The 22092-nt window shown below is 34.0% G+C and overlaps 2 protein-coding genes across 2 annotated transcripts in view; one reads left to right on the top strand and one right to left on the bottom strand.

Moving 5' to 3' along the window:
• LOC140436462 (NAD(P) transhydrogenase, mitochondrial-like) overlaps window positions 1-15142 on the top strand; it is a 70484-nt gene extending 55342 nt beyond the window's left edge. The window contains exons 18-19 of the mRNA XM_072525301.1: window positions 9781-10023; window positions 14036-15142. Of these exons, the coding sequence (XP_072381402.1) occupies window positions 9781-10023; window positions 14036-14145 (353 nt within the window). The 3' untranslated portion in view covers window positions 14146-15142. The remainder of the gene's footprint in view (window positions 1-9780; window positions 10024-14035) is intronic.
• A 927-nt stretch (window positions 15143-16069) lies between these two features.
• The window catches only part of LOC140436461 (ATP-binding cassette sub-family C member 4-like), a 44477-nt gene continuing 38454 nt past the window's right edge, over window positions 16070-22092 (bottom strand). The window contains exons 16-21 of the mRNA XM_072525300.1: window positions 21880-22014; window positions 21373-21528; window positions 20937-21060; window positions 19102-19340; window positions 18444-18584; window positions 16070-16206 (exon numbers count right to left, since the gene is read on the bottom strand). Coding sequence (XP_072381401.1) covers window positions 16123-16206; window positions 18444-18584; window positions 19102-19340; window positions 20937-21060; window positions 21373-21528; window positions 21880-22014 — 879 coding nt within the window. The 3' untranslated portion in view covers window positions 16070-16122. The remainder of the gene's footprint in view (window positions 16207-18443; window positions 18585-19101; window positions 19341-20936; window positions 21061-21372; window positions 21529-21879; window positions 22015-22092) is intronic.

Here is a 22092-nt window from a genome sequence, read left to right as displayed (position 1 = left end):
ATGATATCCTCGCCAGTGAATGCAATACTGGCAGAATGTAATGAATTTCCTTTGGATTTACGCCGTCAGTTGTTATCGCAAAAATATTTGTTAAAACTAAAAACCGGGAGACAAATATGATCAACACATTAAGTCTTATTGTAAAAGAAGACTTAACAAACCAGTATTGGGAACTAAAACATTCTTCTTCGTTCGCAAAAGCATGTATTGAAACCAATGGAGTCCAAAATTTGTTTGGTAGTAACAAATTACAATACATGTAAACCATACCTTTTAAATCTTTAAAAAACACACAAAATTATAATTCCCAAGTATACTGAACCTCATCAAATAAATGGCACCCTCCTAAAATCCATATTAGGTGATTTCTATAACAAAACTCTTATATTTACAGATGGATCTAATACGAAGGAAGCTGTTAGTTGTGGTGTGTTTATTCAAAATACAAACCAATCATTGGTATATAAAATACTATCTGTTTTTAGCATTTATACTGCCGAGCTTTTTGCAATTATAAAAGGTGTTACTTGGTTAACATTCAATAACATACTCGAAGAAGTAATATTAGCAGATTCTAAATCTGCGTTAAACTCTATAAAAAATACAAAATTTGAAGAAATGAAGTGTCCTATGTTATGTTGTTTAAAAACATGATTGCAAATTTAAATATAACATTTATTTGGGTGAGAGACCGTGTAGGTATACCAGGGAATAAAAAAAGCTGATACTCTAGCTAAGGAAGCAGTGCAGAATGGAGTATTTTGCAATATTTATACAGTAAGGGATATATTTAACTCAATAAAAAATAAAATAAGACTGAAATGGGAACAGCAATATGAGAATATTCTTCATATTTCCTCATAAAACGCAAAATACATATTTCCAGATACACACCACTTTACCACTCCCACCCAATACATATTCAATTACTCGACTACCAAATTGTTCTCGGCAAGTGTATTTCGCCTAAAAACGAATCATGTCGATTCCCGTCCCATTTATTGGCATATTACCTTGGCATTAAGGTTCTTAAACTGCTAAGTGGAGCATAGAGCTTCAGTGAAAACGCGCCATCTGGTTCTGTTTTGCGCTAAGGCCTTCACCTCATTCCAAGACTTTCCTTGGCCTCTTATCTCGTCCATGATGGATCTTCTCCAAGTTTGTATTGGGCGACCTCTTTTTCTTTTCCCTTGGGGATTCCACTCTAGGGCAGTCTTTGCGATACTGGAACTATTTTTTCGGAGTGTGTGACCGATCCAACCCCACTTTCTGGACTTAATTTCATTTTGTACCCTCTTTTGTTCGGTCAGGTGTAGCAGATCTTCGTTTATGATGGTGTTAGGCCAGAATATACGAACAATTCTTCGTAGACATATGTTAACAAAGACCTGCAGTTTGTATGTGAGGGTTTGTCACTTTCCAGGTTTCACATCCGTAAAGTAGAACAGACATGACATTTGATCGGAATATTCGTATCTTTGTCCTTGTAGTATACTCGCCAGATCTCCAAACAGGATTGAGCGTGCTGAAAGCTTGTTGGGCTTTTCGTATCCTCATACGAATATCGTCTTCTGTACCTCCGTTTTCTGTTATGACACTTCCAAGATACGTAAAGTTTTCCACATTTTCAATCTGCATATTGTCGATAGTAAATAGCGTGTTGTTCCTTGCATTTATTCTCATGGACTTGGTTTTATTAATATTGATTTTCAAACCTATTTTATTGGCTTCAGTGGAAAGTGTTTCCAATTGGTAAGCCAGATCTTGGAACCTTTGACCTAATAGGCAGATATCGTCCGCGTATTCTAGATCGCTTAGGCGTGTGGTTAACGTCCATTGTATCCTTCTTGTGTCGGAGTCTAGTTTGGAGAGAACATAGTCTATAGATATGTTAAAAAGAAACGGAGAAAGCACGCATCCCTGTCTAACTCCAGTAAGTACGTCGAATTCGTCACTGTTGATCCCATTGTGTGTAACGCTGCATTTCGCATCAGTATATAGTGACTTTATAATAGAAATTATTTTTTGCGGGATGTTTCTTAGCTCTAAAATTTTCCATACAGCAGCGTGAGACAAGCTATCAAAGACACGTTCAAAATCAACAAAAACCATGTATAGGGGTGTGTTCCATTCAACCGATTGTTCCATTATTACCCTCACAGTATTAATGTGGTCTATGCAGGAGGATTCTGGTCTAAAGCCTGCTTGATTAGCTCGAAACTCAACCTTGATGATGATGATGATGATGATAGTGTGTTTGGCATGGAAACTAGTCCTTTTGCCACAGATTTTTAAATGATTTATGTTATGTTTATCAATTAAAAACTTGATTGTACTAAATTTATATTATATATCCGGATGCATATAAGTGATTACATATAAGTTCGTATATAGATTTCTGATTCAATGACAGTAGGTGGGTTATGTTTACTGGAAGTTGCACATTACTTTTAACTAGGTTTTCATAAAACGTAGATGAGAGTGCTTTATTTTTAATACATCCAAACAGGATGTGATTAACATCACACTGGGAAATATTATCGCATAAACACTTTCCTGATTCTATAATGTTTAATCTAGCCAGGTGAGCAGGAACAGCACCGTGACTAGTTTTTAATCTTGTGATAGTTGCTGCTGATCGTTTAGATATATTATAATGGAATATGTGTGGTAATTCTGTTAGGGATGGTAACGTAGGATGGATCTTGTAATAATGATTATTTGAAGTATTCGCCAATATTTTCCATCTGTCTTGCCAGTTAAAATTTATTTTTTTAGTATAAAAATTGATTAGGTCTGATACTGTGTAAATATGTTCTTGTATACCTGAATGAGTAGAATCCTTAGCGAGCTCGTCTACTATTTCATTACCTTTTATCCCGGAGTGACTTTTTGCCCAAATAAATGTTATATCTTTGTTTCTCATTTTTTGTTTAATGTCACATATTAGCTCACATGTTTTATGGTTTAACTCAGTATTATTAAGTCCACTAAGAATTGACTTAGAGTCTGAGATGATCACAGCATCTTGCAAATTTGCGTGCTCTAGCCAATCCAGAGCTTTTCTAATAGCTACCGCTTCTGCTGTGTAAATAGAGCAATGTGGAGGAAGTTTTATTTTAAGTGATTTGTTTTTGGAAGGAATATACACTGCAAACCCTACTTTCCCATCGTTCAGTTTCGAGCCATCTGTGTAAATTATAGTTTTATTAGTATATTCACTCAATATGGAGTTCAACAGCTTGTTATTTATTTGATGTGAATCTGAATATTTCGGAAATATAATATTTAATTTTTTGAAGATTGTATTAAATTCTAATTTATAAGATGGTTTAATATAATTTGTTGAAAGTGTAACCGGTAAATCATTGGTTTCCAGAAAGGCATCTGCTAATGGTGGTGAATTTTTTATTCTCCAATAATTGTTTACTAGATTTTGAATGGATAATTCATACAGCATACTTAGTAGGCCGCTTGTTCTAGCCCTTAATTTTAATACATATTTTGTTGCTAATAAATTTCTACGATATGCTAGTGGCATTTCATTACTTTCAGCAAGTAACAGGGGACATGGTGTTGATTTCATAGCACCCAAAGTTAATCTCAAACTTTTAAACTGAATACGATCTATTTTTAGTAAATGTGTTTTGCTTGCTGATCCGTATAACACACATCCGTAATCCAAAATTGATCGCACGTAGGTCCTGTAAAACATCAATGCAACTTTGGGATCAGCACCCCATTTCCTGCAAGTGACACATTTAAGGAGATTGATGCCTTTCTCACATCTTTTTTTTACGTATTGGACATGTTTAGACCATAGTAATTTGGGGTCTAGGATTATACCAAGATATTTAAACTCAGTGACAACGGGTATATCATATCCTGACAGGTGTAGACTATCAGGCGTACGTAACCTATGTCTTGTAAATATCATAATGGCAGATTTTTCTAGGGATATAGTAAGTTCGTGGTCTTTAGTCCAATTATCTACTAGTTTCATGATGTGTTCCAGGACCTCCACACAATCGTCATATGAATCACTGACGGAGTAAATACATATATCATCGGCGTACTGTATACATTTTATGGAATCAACAAAAATGTCGTGTATACTTGCCGAAAATATGTTGAAGAGAATTGGGCTTAATACAGACCCCTGTGGTAATCCTGTATGAGTTATTCGTGGACCATATAACTGATTACTATGGTCTCTGATATATAAAGTTCGGTTGCTAAAAAGATTAACTATATTAGCGGATAAATTTGTGGACAACCCCAGTTTGCATAACTTTGAATGCATTACTGTTAAATTAACACAGTCGTAAGCGCCTTTAAGGTCTAGAAAGAAACATGCTAAATATTTATTTTTTGAAAAATTTAGTTGGATATCTGTTGTTAAGTGACTTATTGCATCTAGTGTTCCCAGACCAGATCGAAATCCGTATTGAGTGCTTGGCAAAAGATTATAGTGTTCGACTGTCCAGTTAAGACGATTTTTGATAATTCTTTCGAAAGTTTTTGTTATACAAGACAATAGAGAAATGGGTCGATAAGACGATGAGAGAGTTTTGTCTTTGTTGGGTTTGATAAAAAGACATATAATTGTTTCTTTCATTTTGTCAATGTAATTTCCTTTCAAAAGCCAATCATTAAATATTTTTAATAAGTGATTTTTTGCCTTATCGGGAAGGTGGTTAATTATGGAATAAGTAATATAATCTTTCCCGGGCGCAGTAGATTTTGATATTTTAATAGCTGCATCCAGTTCTTGGATGTTTATTGGATTTTCTAGTAATTTAAATTTACTGGAATTGCATATTGATACGTGTTTTAATTGGTCTTGCACGTATGGTGGAGCGAACTTGTCAAGTAACTCTTCTATTAGCTCTGTTGAAATTGGTTGTGTCTTTGAATGATAATTTTTGTTAGCCATTTTATTAACAAATTTCCATATTTTGTTGAGCGGTGTATTTTTATTGATAGTATTTACAAAGTTGATCCAAGATGTTTTTTGTTTTTTCATAAAAGCAACTTTGCATTTGGCTTGGATGTGTTTAAATTTTAAATAATTTTCAAGATTTGAGACAATATTATACTCTCGAAAAGCTTTTTTTCGACACGATATTAAATTTTTACATTCGTCGTCCCACCATACGGGAAGACCGGATTTTGGTTGAAATGATTTTTGAGTAATCATAGCAGAGTCTGCAGCTTCGCTAATTGTTTTTATTAAGTTATTAAACATTTCCAAAGATGTAACATCTATAGAATGAGTGTCTAGAAGGCATTTTTCTAAGTAATTTTCAAATATAGACCAGTTCGCTGAAGACTCTTTCCATTTTGTGGAGGTATGGATTGTTCTTGGGGAATATTTCAAATCTAGGGTGATTTGGATAGGGATGTGGATTGTACCTAGTGAGTCATTTAGAGGATTCCAGGTAGTAAAGCCTGTTAAATGAGGAGATACTAATGTTAAGTCAATCATTGAAGGACGTTCGTTTGGTCTGGATATTTTGGTTGGTCTTCCGTCATTGAGTAAAATTAGATTAGTATTGTCTAAAGCGTCAGCTAAAATATTACCTTGTGCACTATCCTGTATGGAACCCCACCTACAGTGATGACTATTAAAGTCGCCCCCAATTAAAACTTTGCCTTTTATTTGTCCAAATAAATTTTCCCAATCTTTAGATGAGACATATATTTTAGGAGGTTTGTAAACACATACTATTGATAATTTAACTTGTTCTAGAAAGACACCGCAAACCTCTATATTTGGATTATAATTTGTTTTGAATTTTATATCTGAAAAGGAAATGTTGTTTGCAACTAAAACAGCAACGCCTCCATAGCCATCACGTCGATCAACTCTAACATTATTAAAACCTTTAATATATAAATTTTTATTTTGTGACAACCAAGTTTCGTTCAGAAGAATGACATCAATTGTATGATTTTCTAGAAAATTAAGCAAATTAGTCTTTTGTTTTATAATAGATTGGCACTTCCACTGAAGAATATTAAGTGTTCTATGATTCCCCATCACTATCGTTGTCTGATAAACAAGAAAGTATATTTCTGATTTCATTTTGAGTGACTTTTTGGAATTCAACTGAGACTAGTTTGGGGTCAATTTGTTTAATTATTCTTTCTAAAGCAAATGGAATTTCTTGTAGAATTTGTAATTGTATTTTTTCTTTATATGCTATAAACTCATTACGATATGGGTTAGGAATTATAGGATGTGACACTGATTTTGTTTTAGAAGTTGAAGGAAATTGTAAGGCAGTTTTACATTGAGTCGGGGATATGGCTTTTCGTTTAAGAGGATTAGAAGTTTGTTTAGGTTTAGGAACGAATGAATTGTTTACTGTACGGTCATTTTCCGCAGTCGGGAGTTGGGGAAAGTTATTTAAGTTGCTAAGCAATTCAAATTTATTATGTGTCGTGATTTTGGCATAGGATGGATTTTTTGCTAAAAACTCAGCTTCTTTAAATGTAGTATTCTCAATCGCCATTATTTTTTTAATATTATATTGATGTTGATAAGCTGGGCATTGTTTCGTTAGAGTCGTATGATCGTTTGTTTTACAGTGAAGACAATATTGTGAGTTACTACAACGGGAGTTGTCTTCGTGTTCTTTGCCACAATTTTTACATAAGCTGAAAGTGGACTTACACTGTCTGAGAGTATGACCAAATTTAAAACAATTTAAACACTGTACCACAGGGTATATGTATTGTTCAACTTGAAACCTTACCAAATCTAACGTAATATATTGAGGAATAATATTTCCTTCAAATGTTAAAATTACCATTTGCCTAGGAACAAAAATAGTTTCATTATCTGAATCAATAAGTTTTCTTTTCATACGTCTTACCTCGGTTATTTTTTGGTCGGAAATAATATTATTCATCATATAATTTTCGTCCAAAAAAGTATCAACTTGTCTAATTATTCCTTTTTTGTGATTAAAAAAATTCGGAATATACGCAATAAATTTGTTAGAAATAATTATGTCGTGATTGACTAAACTATTTGCACAAGTGTAAGAATTAAAAATTACTTTCACTTTATTTCTACCGACGAGTTTAATATCGACAACATCTTTCTTAAAAAAGTTATTAATGAATAAATAATGACCTACTCGGACTGGTGATAAACGTTTAATATTTGGGTCGATGGACTCGACAAAAACAAAAAACGGGCCTTTATCAGAGGATTTATATCTATTATTTAAATCAAAACGGGCACTTACTGCCTCCATATTTTCACCTTTATCAGGGGGTGGCTTTTCGCCACCCGAAGAATCATCCATTTTTAAATATAAAGAACAATCCTACTTTGTTGTATTATTCCTTACTATTTAAAAAACTAAACTTTAACTGCTTAGAAATTGAAAACTAATTAGCACTTAATTGATGTGGACACTATCGATGCCAGCACACAACTGTGAAAACTCAACCTTGTTTGTTATTCTTTTCAGTATGAGGGTCGTGAAAATTTTATTTATGACAGTAAGCAAGGTTATTCCTCTCCAATTTTTGCACAGTGTGAGGTTGCCTTTTTGCCTTTTGGAAGCTTGATAATGTTACCTTTTTTCCAGTCCGCTGGAATGTGGTTTGTTTCCCACACCTCTCGGATTATGGGGAGCAAAAGTTCAGCAGTTAGATGCGAATCAGCTTTAAGTATTTCAGCAGCAATGTTATCGATTTTCGGTGACTTGTTGTTTCTCAGAGATTTGATAGCTGCTATTATCTCCGTTTTGGAAGGGGATGTCTATATTCTGCGGGTTTTCGACAATTTCGTCTGCGTTATCTACCTATCATCTCCTGAAAATGCTCTTTCCATATCTCTACTTGGTCATCTGTTGTAGTAAGTAATTCGCCTGTCTTGGATCTTACAATGTTCGAACAGTTGGACCCTTTTTGTGTTAGTCGTCTAGTAATTTGGTAAAGCTCCCTAGTTCTGTTGTGTTGTGCAGCTGTTTCTGCTTGTTTTGCCAGTTCTTCGGCCCACCTTCTTTTGTCTCTTCTTGCTTTTCTTTTAACTGATTTATTTATTGTTTGATATTCCTGTTATCGGTGTGCTCTTCTTTCTACAGTTCTTGCTTGCAGGATATCTTTTTTTCGTTGTTTTCTTTCCTCGATAAGATTCCATGTTTCATCTAATATCCATTCCTTTCTATCTTTCTCTTTTTTACCCAGTTTGTCTTCAGCTATTTCTGTCAAAACATCTGCGAAATCTTCCCAGCTATTTATTTCACGTTCTCTTGTTTTGAGTTGAAGTTCCTCTCTAAACATATGTCTTCCTGGGGCCGTTTTTAGTTTATCTAGATTGTATGTTGGTCTCTTGATGTTTCGCGTGGTTTTGTTTTTTGCCATGTTGATTTTAATGGTACCAATTACGAGATGATGGTCACTTGCGATGTCTGCTCCTCTTTTATTACGTACATCAAGAAGAGATGATCTCCATCTTTTTGATATAGCGATGTGGTCTATTTGATTTTCTCTTGTATGGCCAGGTGCAGTCCATGTTACCTTGTGAATATTTTTATGTGGAAAGATCGTTCCACCAATAACCAAACTATGACTGGAACAAAAATTTGTAAAGCGCTCTCCGTTTTGATTCATCATTCCTAGGCCATGTTTGCCCATTACGGTTTCTAAGTTAATATTGTCTACTCCAACTTTAGCGTTCATATCGCCCATCACCTTGACATATTACCGGCATATTACTGACATATTACCGGCACCTTCCTGCAGTTGCAATATAAGTTCTTACGGATATCTTAACCATATTTTCTTTGGATACAACAAATATTCAGAAAAATCCAATCTTCTTCTTCAAGTGCCATCTCCGCGGCGGAGGTCGGCAATCATCATAGCTATTCGAACTTTTGAGACGGCTGCTCTGAAAAGTTCGATCCAATAAATTAATTCAAACTCTTATTGAAATGAAATATTTGCTTCCGTTAAGTCTATCACACATTTTGTCAACTGCTAATAGAGAAACCTTAGAATTGCTAATAATTTTTATTAAAGGTGTAACAGTAGAAATATAAATTAGTGTAACTTCAGTGATTTATACATATATTTAAAAAATAAAAACAAACAAGAATAAAAAAATATCTTTAAACATAAATTCTGAAAACATTCTGTGGCTGATGGACTTGTTTCCATGCCATATCTTTCACATACACACACATCTAAAAGGATTTTAAAACTTTAAAATATTTTGATATATCTTCTTCTTCTTCTTCTTATGCCGTCCCCATTAACGGAGGTTGGCGACCACATTTCTAAAAGTTTCTATGTCTTTTGCAACGTGGAATAATTCGTCTATAGTCATGTTTGTCCAGTCTCGAATATTTCGCAGCCATGACTTCCTCTTTCTACCTATTCCCTTTTCGCCATCGACTCTACCCTGCATGATGACCTGCAGAAGACTACATTTATCATTTCTCAGTATGTGTCCAAGGTATGCAGTCTTGCGTACTTTTATTGTTCTCAACAATTTTTTGTCTCGCCCCATCCTTCTCAGCACTTCCTCATTGGTGACCCTGGCAGTCCATGGAATTCTCAACACTCTCCGGTATATCCAAAGGTCAAAGGCTTCAAGCTTCTTAACTATTGGCGTTTTTAATGTCCATGTTTCTACCCCGTACAATAGTTGCGACCAGACGTAACATTCAATTTTGATATATCATTATATCTTTATATCATTATATATCATTGTAAATTATTTGAAATCCTAAATCAAAGTCTTTATTTTTTTAGGTAGGATGCCGGGACAGCTTAATGTTCTTTTAGCTGAAGCGGGTGTTCCATACGATGATGTACTAGAAATGGACGAAATCAATGATGAATTTCCAGAAACTGATCTAGTTTTAGTAATTGGAGCTAACGACACAGTTAACAGTGCAGCTTTAGAAGATCCGAACTCACCCATCGCTGGTATGCCTGTATTAAACGTTTGGAATGCAGAACATGTCATCGTGATGAAGAGGTCACTAGGTGTAGGTAAGTAAAACTATTCTTTGAAGCTAAGGATATAATAAAATAGTAAAAAGTAATAAAAATTATGCATTCTTGAGTATATTACAACGACCTGCTTCTTGTATATACACATATACACTTTGTGTCAGCCAAATGGAATAAATTAGCTAATAAATAAATGAGGGAGTATTCGAGAAAAGGGTCGAACACATCGATTAGTATTTATGAGTGCGCATTTTTTTTCCATAAAAACTTTTTATACGGGATGTATCAGATAACGGTGGCCAATACCAACTTATTTATTTTAAATAGAACACCTTGTATATTAATTAATTTTTAGATTCCTTAAATCATTGACATTTTTTTAATCTTCTTCATGTGCCGAGCTCGATTATAGAGCGTTGGCTATCAAATTGGCTATAGTAATTTTATCGACGGCAGCTCGGAAAAGAGATGCAGAGGATCTGTTAAACCAATCTCTCAGGTTTCTAAGCCATGACGTTCTTCTTCGACCTGGCCCTCTTCTTCCGTCTACCTTGCCTTGTATTATTAAATGGAGTATATTATATCTCTCTGGGTGGCGCATAACATGGCCAAAATATTCAAGTTTGCGATTTTTAACTGTTTTGATGACTTCCGTAACTTTTCCTATCCGATGCAAAACAACTCCGTTACGAACTCTATCCACCCAACTTATTCGTAGGATTCTCCGATACACCCAGATTTCAAAGGCTTCCAGTTTCTTGAGAAGTGTATCCGTCAAAGTCCAACCTTCGACACCATACAAAAGAGTAGAGAACACATAACATCTCACTAATCTAATTTTCAGACTTAAAGTAATATTGTTTCCACATAACAGTTTCTTCATCTTAAAGAATGCAGCTCTGGCCTTCTCTATCCGTATTCTAATTTCTTTGCTCATGTTCCAGTTATCATTTAGATTACACCCAAGGTAAGTGATACTGTTAGTTCTCTCCAGTTGTTCACCATAAGCTGTTACCACTTCCGGTTGTATTGGCGTTTTACTGACGACCATCACCTTTGTCTTTGCGGTGTTTAGCTTAAGGCCATATTCATCACACGTTGTGGTAATCCTATTAATTAGATGTTGAAGTTCTTCGTAATTGCTTGCAATTAACACTGTGTCATCCGCATATCTCAAATTATTAATATTGACGCCATTCATTTTTATACCACATTGAACATTATCCACTGCTTTATTGAAAACGAACTCAGAATAGATGTTAAATAGTAGCGGGGACAAAATGTAGCCCTGCCTTACTCCTCTTCTTATTTGAAGCTCTTCAGAAGTGTCCCGGCCAATCCTGATGTTTGCATGTTGATGCCTGTAAAGATTTTTAATAATGCGTAGGTCTTTATCATCAATACCTACCTGCTGAAGAATGGCTATCATTTCAGTATGTTTTACTCGATCAAAGGCCTTCTCAAAGTCTCAAAGTAATAAAACACATATAAATTGGATGTCCGACATCTCTGCATCTCTGACCATAGCCTGAATACTAAATAGTGCTTCTCTTGTTCCAAGGTTATTGCGGAATCCAAACTGGGTGTCACCAAGTTGTTGTTCTATTTTTTGGTACATCCTAGAGTGCAGAATTCGTAGAAATATCTTTAAAACATGACTCATCAAGCTGATGGTTCGGTAGTTACTACATCTTTTTGTATTTGCTTTTTTAGGTATCGTCACAAAAGTCGACAGCCGCCAATCCGTTGGTATATAGCCAGTTTCATAAATTTTATTAAACAGATGAAGGAGAGATATTTTACCTGAACTTTCGAAGAGCTTTATTATTTCACTCGGTATTTCATCTGGTCCCGTCGCTTTTCGGGTCTTTGCTAATCGTATTGCTTGTTCAATTTCGTCCATAGTTATGTCAGGTCCTGTAACTACTTCGTTAATTTCAAGCTCGGACCTTTCATCACTAAACAGTTCCTCAATATACTCTTTCCATCTGTTTATTTTATGCAAATTAGTGATAATCAGTTTTCCGTCTCTATCAACGATGTTATTTGCCTGTTTTTTGTTCTGACCTGTCAGTTCTTTTATTTTTTTGTACATTATTTTGTACATTTTTGAATACAATGTCATATACATATATTTGACTGTTTCGGATATATTAAGTAAAATGCAAAAATTCACATTTAGAAAAGAAAATAATCTATTTGCCGAAAGTCACTACAACATATTCAAAAACTTATAAATAATACAAATCTAAACAATACTGTCAATGTAGGAGATGTTCAAAATGCTGCCCACGAACGTCTTGGCAACACCCTAACCGTGAATAGAAATTTCTTCTAAGTTACTCAATATCTCAGATATGATCGATCTAATCGCAAGCGTTATTCGTCTTCGTAAGTCAACTAAGTCAGTGGGTTTAGTTTTGTATACAATACTTTTCAAATATCCCCATAAGAAAAAGTCTAATGGCGTCAAATCGGGGTATCGTGGTGGCCATTCCATCGATCATCGTCTCCTTATTCACCGATTTGAAAATATTTGGTTGAGGTACTACCGGACATGGATTTGGTAGTGGGGTGGTGCTCCATCTTGTTCAAACCATATCATATTCGATGGAACTTGTGGGTTTCCTAGATCAGGATACAAGTTGGCTAACGTTGGCACTACATTATTTTGGAGTAATGCTAAATAATTGTCGCCATTCAAATTGCCATCTATGAAAAAGGGACCTATGATCTGATCTTCAATAAGTCCTGCCCACACGTTAACCTTCTCAGGGTATTGAGTATTGCCTTCTCTCATCCAGTGAGGATTTTCCCTGGTCCAATAGCGGCAATTTTGACGATTAGCATGATCGTTAAGAGTAAAGGTACACTCATCAGAAAACAAAACATGTTCTAATTGGATCACATTGCTGTCTAACATTGCCATCATTTGTTCGCAAAAATTCGTTCTCCTGTCAAAATTATCTTCCATGAGCTCCTTAGTGTGCATAATTTTATAGGGATGCATTTTGTTTTCTTGTAATATTCGAATAACCAATGAATAGCTAATATCGAGTACTGGGGCTGCTTTTCGAACAGATGTATGTGGGTGTTCCTCAAACTCAAGCATAACAGCCAATTTGGTGTCCTCACTTATTGCATTGGCAGCTTCTTTCTTGACCTTCCTAACATGGCCCTGCTCGTGGAAATGCTTCTCTATTTTACTAATTGTCCCTTGAGATATGTGCGGCAAATCAGTAATTCTTCGTGAAATAAACGAGCTACTTCTATTTGCGTCCGTGTCTTATCTCCATAGCCAATCATCTGTATGATTGTAATTTTGTGCATTTCTATTGAATGAACCATTTTTCTGGCTTGCGGTTAATGAAATTCAAACGACTATAGCACTGACAACTACTTCTGTCACGGAACAGTAAAACATTGGCGTTTTAAACCAAAGTAAACAATTTTTTTTTTGCTTAAATAGTTTTTACTTACTTTATCATTACCAAGACCATTACCAATTTTTGCATTTTACTTAGTATTTCCGAAACGCTTAAATATAGGTATAGGACATTGCATTTAAAATTGTCTAAAATGATTTGAGGAATCTAAAAGTTAATTAATATACAGGGTGTTCTATTTAAAATAAGCAAGTTGGTCCACCGTTATCTGATACGGTATGAAAAGTTTTTATTGAAAAAAAAAATGCGCGACTATAAATACCAATCGACGTGTTCGACCGTTTTTTCGAATACTCCCTCATTTATTTATTAGCTAATTTATTCCATTTGGCTGACACATAGTGTATACATCGATATACACATCGGCAAAACGTCTATATTTGATGCATTATATTATGCTCCATAAAGATGCATTACGTCTATATTTGATCCCATTCCACAGCGACAGAACAACTACATACATTGAGTACTCGAGTTACCGTGAGTAGCAACTTTTCGTTGCTCCTAAACAAACTACCTACAAGGATGGGAAACTGTAAAATGTACTGATTCTAACCTAAAATATTGACCAAAACTCGATTTAAACTTTCTTTTTTTAATTTTAGGTTATGCCGCTGTGGACAACCCAGTTTTCTACAAACCAAACACTTCAATGCTGCTCGGTGACGCTAAGAAGACTTGTGATCAGTTATTAGCCAAAGTTACAGCAGAATAGGTTAATAGTTTTAATTTTTAGGCATTAATTTTGTACATAACTTCATTGGAACATTGAACAGTATTATAACAGGGTGGATGTCAAACTTTAATAATGCTGTGGGACCTTGTGCCAAAAATATTTAGATTATAAATATTTGCAATTTGAAAATAATAAAAGGAAGACCTTACTTAATATTACCAAATTTGGCAATTGATACAACTTTTAAAATTTGAAGATTTGTGTCAACTTCAATCATATATCATTTAGATTGAAATCTATGATATATTACTGTATATAACTTATCTGATTTGTTGCTTGTTCACCCTGTATCATATCTTCATCATTGTAAAATTTGAATATAATTTTATATAGAAAATGATGTGGTCTGTATCTTTGAATGAATTTACGATTATGTATATGTTTAATCTCAGTATGGCGGTAATGCAGTATGTTTACGAGCGCCACCTTGTATCACTATTGACAACTTTTGTATCAGAATTCAAAGTGTACTGCATTTAATAGTAGAATGATGATCATCGGTCATACTTCTGGTGTTACCGAACAATTCTTAACACATTTTCAAATATTTCTACCATCATAACATATTTAAAAGCTGTTTAATGTTACCTTTTACTAAGATCGATAAAAAAGTGATATTTTTTAGACTTTTTTGCAATAAATGTCCATATTTGTAAATAAATGTGAAAAAACTTTGTGTACTTCAAATAATAATGGAGAAGAATAGTCTGAGTGTCGCTATCACATCATGTCTGATATTAGTTTATTTCTCAGGAACCAAAAGTATTTTTTCACAGCTTTTTGTGTTTTTAATTTGCATTTTATTTGTTTTTTTGCGATATTTCGAGCAATAAGTATTTTTATGTTACATTTAGTATAAATTGCATGTCATTCAATTCTTTCATTGTAATTTTATCATTTTTGATCTAATATTGATTTTTTGTGAATATATTATTTCTACATTTTAGAGCAATAAAGATTTTAGTATAAAATTTAATTGTTTTTTCTTTATAAATAAAAAACAAATTATAGGAGAATAACTTTAATTTACCCTTTATGTGACGATTTTCTTCATAAAAGTTACAACTCTAAAACTTCGCATACGTGTACTAGAATAGTTATTTATGTACCAAGTCGGTGAAATAATTGTTTATCGAATGAGTCTGATATTATAGTCTAATCGACTGGAATCGAATCAAACTGGAATCTAATCAAATCGATTGGAATCGTATAAAAACCATCGCTCCATGCGTAGACGATAAGAAAGCTATTCGCGTTCTCAAACGACCGTGCTGCCAAAATAGATAACTAATAGAATTACATCAACATCAACATACAATCAACAAAAACTGGGAAAAATTAAAGGCTGACTTAATAGAACCTTTAAAAAAGTTAATTAAAATCCTTTGTAAAAGGTATATATTTAAAAACCCAAACGGGCTGTGTTAGAAAAAACGTTTTCGGAATACATCATTCCATCATCGGTGTCTAGGAGTACATGAATGTAGCCACTAAATATATGGGTAAAAACCCGTTAACAAATAATTAGTTACATTTGTTCGACATTATATCTTATAAATACTTATGATGTTAAAGTTACCGTTGGATGAGGTAACATGGCGCAATGTTACCTAATGAATTCCTTAAACTAATAATACAGGGAAAAATTCAAGGAAAGCGCAGGATAGGTAGAAGAAGAATGTCCTGACTCAGAAACCTCAGAGAATGGTTTGGATGCAGCTCAACTGAACTCTTTCGGGCTGTAGTGTCAAAAGTTAGAATAGCAGTGATGATTGCAAACCTTTGTCGCGGAGATGGCACGTAAACAAGAAGCATATAGGGTAGATATGGTGTATATGCTATAGTAGACTCTTTCTGATAATAACGTCCATATTGAATAAAATATTTGTTTAAAAAACAACTGTTTATTAAAATTTCATTTAAATACATAATATATTAAATTTATTATTGTTGAGATTATGTAGAGACTTGGTCCAAAACCTGCAGGACTACTTCTCCCACAATATTTTTCATTTCGTTTTGCTGCTTTAGGCTGTAATTCTAAAAATGATGCTGCATTTAATATATATATATATATATATATATATATATATATATATATATATATATATATATATATATATATATATGTGTGTGTGTGTGTGTGTGTGTGTTCCGAAAGATTTCCGCGGTTAGTACAATTAAACCTAGATCTAAGATTAATAATATTACAAAAAAGAGAAATCAAACGATTTCTACCTAGCGAAACCGAATTCAAACAGCTTGATAAATTACTCGACAAGGGAATCTAAAAATTGCATTCCACCTGCCTTTCATCATGGTGAAAATTCGTAGTGAATTCAGTTTCTGATACTCCAAACAGCGTAAAGAAATAAAACATAATGATCGTATTAGATTTTTGTTTCGATACAGGGCAGCGGGTTTGCCGCTGTAATTTATCAAGCTGTTTGCTTTGCAAGTTTTAGGAGGCACAATGGTAAAAATTTGAATTCGGTTTCGCCAGGTAGAAATCGCTTGATTTCCCTTTTTGTTATTAGATGGCGTAGTTACGTCCGTAAATAGTTATTTTGATAACTATTGGTCCACGACGGGATAGATTTTGTTTCGATTCAGAGCAGTGACTATACCGCACTGAGGAGTTCTAAAGAGGTCGAAATACGTATAAGCGTCTTGCCGCTGCCCTGTATCGAAACAAAAATCTAATACCGTCATTATGTACTATTACAAGAATTAACATTAAACTCAACAGTCTTCCGGGTTGAACCGCGTCGATTATCATTATGCCGAGCTTTCGACATTCTCTTTGATGTCTTCTTCAGGGCTTATAAAGTGAAAAGATGCAAATATAATCCTGCGTTCATCTATGTAATCTAAAACCACTTTAGGATTTATTTTGTGTTGGTTCTAGTATACGTCTCTTTCTTTTCTAATATTTGTTCGTATATTTTCGTAAAATAGGGTATTCTCTCTATTGTTTGTTATTGTAATTCTTATCGGTTGGGTAAATAAATGTTAATGGAATAAAGTTTCAACAGAAAAGTGTGAATATGAAATGCAATTATTAATTGTTTGTACGTCATTTTTCTTGGGGGGTATAACCTGTTACCCCGCTCATCAGCCGCCACTGTTTGGTAATCTGTCAAAAATAATCTTTTATAGCAATCAATTTTAACAAAAATTTATATTGGTATTTTCTTCTTCTTCTTCAGTGCCTTATCCGGTCCGGATGTTGGCGATCATCAAGGCTATCATGGTTTTGTTGACTGCTCTGCGAAACAGCTCCGCTGAGGTCATCTCAAACCATTGTCGGAGATTTTTCAACCACGAGATACGACGGCGTCCCGGTCCGCTTCTGCCAAATACTTTACCCTGCATAACGAGTTGAAGAATTCGATATTTTTCTTCGTTCCGCATCACGTGGCCGAGGTACTCAAGCTTACGTTGTTTAATTAAATTAAGCACTTCTTTTTATTTTGTCATGTGCTGTAGGACCTCAACGTTGATGACATGGTCCACATAAGATATTTTTAGTATCCTTCTGTATATCCACATCTCGAAGGCTTCGATTCGTTTTTCAGTGGCTTGCGTCAGTGTCCAGGCTTCAACTCCATATAGTAACACTGGAATAACGTAGCACCTCACTATCCGCATCTTGGTTCCCAAACTGAGATCACTGCAGCACAGCAAGGATCTCAACTTAATAAATGTAGACCGTGCCATTTCAATTCTGGATCTAATCTCTTGAGCGTAGTCCCATTGTACGTTGAGGGTAGTTCCGAGGTAAGTGAATCTGTCGACTCTCTGGATCTCTTCGCTACCTGCCATTAGTGCCCCGGGATCTAAATTTGTACGGCTGACAACCATGAATTTAGTTTTCTTAATATTAAGGTTCAGTCCGTATGTTACGCTCACAGTTCGCACTCGGTCTAGTAAGGCCTGCAGATCGTTTAGGCTGGTTGCTAGTAACACAGTGTCATCGGCGTAGCGGATATTATTGATATATTCACCGTTCACTCGGATTCCCATGTCTAGGTTTGTGAGGGCTTCATTAAAAATCTCCTCAGAGTATATATTGAAAAGAGTCGGCGATAGCACACATCCTTGCCTTACTCCTCGCATGATCTTCACTTGGTCGGTCAGCTGGTCTTCGACCTTGACTTGAGCAGGCTTGGTGACGCTTTTGAGCACATTGGTATTTTAGAAAACTTAAATTATCTTAAATAAATGAAGGGAAAAGTAATTATTAATGAATCTAATTTTACAAAACCAATATTTACCTCTTTTGCAACTAGCTTTAAATGGTCTGAAACACCAGGTCCTGTTTTTTTAACCATTTCTGAAAGCAATCCTTCTCTATTTTGTAATAAGATATGCGGATGGTCAAATTCAATAAGGATGCCATTGTCCAGAACCATAAGCTACAAAAATAATGACAGAGGTCATTTAATATAGCTACTACATAATATGATACACTAAAAATAATATTTTTTTGTTGTGTCTCCGCCCAAGCGAGAAAAAGTTGTGCTTCTTTTACACCTGTAAGTTTTTTTATAACTCTTCACACTTCGCTCCTTCTCGTGATTGAATATCAGGTGTGATAAATCATCTTGTAGGTTAACTCATACTTTGAAACTTAAGTTGAAAGTCAAGATATCTGCAGGCTATAATCCAAGCCATATGTATTTTATCTCTGAAGCACATGCCTCTGCGACTTTGAAGTGAATTTTGTGAGGAAATCGAATAAGCTGATGAAGTACGGTGACAGATTAAGTGTTGTGCTCACTCATCGATCACTGTTAAGACGCCAGAAAATTGGAACATATAAATACGAAAATATTCGTTGCGGGTTAAAAACGCTGAAATAAAGTACCTATATGTACTTATTCTTTAAAAGTTATATTAACCCTTCGAATAGATTATTTAAAAACCACTTACTCTATCGGAATCCATGACAGTATTTAGCCTGTGAGCAATTGTCAACACTGTACAGTGAGCAAATTTTGTTCGAATTGTTGTTTGGATGAATTTATCTGTTTGAGCGTCCACATTAGCGGTAGCTTCATCTAGTACAAGGATACGGTTGTTTCTTAGAATAGCTCTCGCTAAACAAACCATTTGTCTAGATCCTACACTTAAATTGGTACCTCCTTCTGACATAACATCGTTTAAGCAATCTGTAAATAAGAAAAAAGATGAAGGAAACAACAAATATTCATAGAAATACATTACATGGAGATTACATATAAATTATATTACATCGTCATCATTCTCTTTGTCTTTATACTCATGCGGATCGAGACAAAGAGCGGACTAGGAAGGAAAAGACTAGTGTGGCTAAGAAACATCAGACAATGGACAGGGCTAAATTTTAAATAGCTAATAAGAACAGCCGAAGAAGGAGAAGAGTTTGCAATTGTAGTAACCAACCAACATTAGGTCGTGGTTGTTCTGAGCAAGATGTAAGATCTGATGGAAGAAATAACATAGTCCAATGGTATAATATGAAATCAGTTATGCTAGCGTCAACTACGTTGCAAACAGAACCATCAGATGAATGTAAGCGATGGCCAAAAAAGGACTCCCGATATGTTGAGGTATCTAGACTAAACATTGTTAAAAAGTACAATGAATCCAGAATCCAGAGGAAATAGATGTAATTGACAGGATGATCAGTTATTATCGAATGGGAGCTAGAAGTAAGAAATGAACAGTCAAAACCATTTTTCACTGATTTGACCTTGCGTTTGCCAATTCTTGGATTCTATACAGTGATAATCATAAGCAATTTGGTGATGCTGATAAAACCGCTATGGAGTTCCTGGAGTTTAAAATAGATGTTTCTGAGTTGTTTCTTAAAGATAACATTTCTGAAAATTCTGATTTTGGGAACATTTCAACGCTGCTAACTAGAAGCAGCTACAAACCTAGAGCATCACTTCAAACGTCTACTAATAGAAAGATACAACACATTCCTGCAATGGCATCGGAGTTAAAAAATTCTGTTAGATGTAAGTTTCCAGGTTGTAAAGGTTAAACAAAAGTTTATTGTGAACCATGTGACATATTTTTATGTTTAACGGGAAATAACAATTGCTTTAAACAGTTTCATTTACAATAATTTTGTACTGATGCGATCCTGATGTTCTTTTGAATGAACATATTTTTTTTTTCACATTTAGCAAAAAAATAAAAATTTAGAAAAATTTACATGTGCTTTATATTAAAAATCATATGAATTCTATTATTTAATAAAAAACAACAAAAAACATGAGGTCAGGTCTCAGGAGGACATATAAGAAAGATTTCCAAGATTCCAAGACTCTATTCTAACATGTAGTATGTATCCCCGAAAGTTTAATAATTTTATAAATTTTAAATATAAATGTAGACTAACCTATGCCGCCCTGGATCGCATTCTTTATTTCCACATCTAATAAAGCAGCAAAAACCTGTTCATCCGAATATTCATCAAAATAACAATTGCTTTAAACACTTTCATTTACAATAATTTTGTATTGATGCGATCCTGATGTTCTTTTGAATGGACATTTTTTTTTTTCACATTTAGCAAAAAAATAAAAATTTAGAAAAATTTACATGTGCTTTATACTAAAAATCATATGAATTCTATTATTTAATAAAAAACAACAAAAAACATGAGGTCAGGTCTCAGGAGGACATAAGAAAGATTTCCAAGATTCCCTAACATGTAGTATGTATCCCCGAAAGTTTAATAATTTTATAAATTTTAAATATAAATGTAGACTAACCTATGCCGCCCTGGATCGCATTCTTTATTTCCACATCTAATAAAGCAGCAAAAACCTGTTCATCCGAATATTCATCAAAAGGATCCAGATTGTATCTAAGCGTTCCAGAAAAAATTACTGGTTCCTACAAAAATAAATATATAAATATATAAATTTTTTTTAAACCTCGTATATAGAGGTCAGTTTTTTGTTTTAAAAATTATTTATTTTCAATCAACTTTTAGCTTCAAAACATGATTCATTTATTTGCAGTAGAAAATGATACTTTTGTTTTTTAAATGAATCAACCTGTATACTTTTATATTTTATTATTCTTGATCATAATATGAAGACTTGGAACGCGTCACGGAATGAGTGAGGAAATCAAATTAGCAAACATATAATTTTATTTTGTTGTTTTAGAAATTGGTAAAGATGATGAAGTATCGTATTTTACCTGTGGGATAATAGATATTTTCCTTCTTAAGTCGTGTAAACCGGGTACGCTAATATCCAAATTATCAATAAGTATAATTCCTTCATAAGGTTGCAGCCTGAAGATAGTAGATATAAGAGACGACTTTCCTGCGCCAGTTCTTCCAACAATTCCGATCTGAAACAATTTTTATAAACATTAAACACACCATTCATTGTTAAGAACCGATTTTAAAACTGCCAACTGTTGGAAAATTATACAATTCCAGCGGCGTGGTTATTTCATTATTTTTTTATTAGAATTGAATTATTTTATTAGTAATTTCCCGATCTTGCCTTACTATTATGAGAATGTAACTTCCTACGAATCGTACCTAGCTTTTATCGGAATCACTTTCTTAAATCCACAGACATTTTTTGTTTTTTTTATTTTTTATATTAAAATCAATAAAATAAAAAAGAAATAATTTACTTTTTCTTTCATTTTTGGTAAAAATTTTGGCTTTCGAGGTATAAAGCGATACTTAACTTTTTCTTTAGGTTTGATGATGAAATTCAAATGTTTCAAAACCGTTGCTCCTGTCTTGCTATACCGCATAGTTGTATCAATGAATTCGATTTTCCCATGCTTTGGCCATGTCGGTGGTGGTTTTTTATCGGGGGTCTAAAATATAAAAAAACAAAGCTATAATAAATCATTATATATTATAGAAGAGAATAATTAAATAATAAAATGACAAAA

Source organism: Diabrotica undecimpunctata, chromosome 3 (assembly GCF_040954645.1).
Source record: "Diabrotica undecimpunctata isolate CICGRU chromosome 3, icDiaUnde3, whole genome shotgun sequence".
Lineage (NCBI taxonomy): Eukaryota > Metazoa > Arthropoda > Insecta > Coleoptera > Chrysomelidae > Diabrotica > Diabrotica undecimpunctata.
The sequence above is the reverse complement of the archived record's forward strand: the minus strand, read 5'-3'. Positions and strand labels throughout refer to the sequence as shown.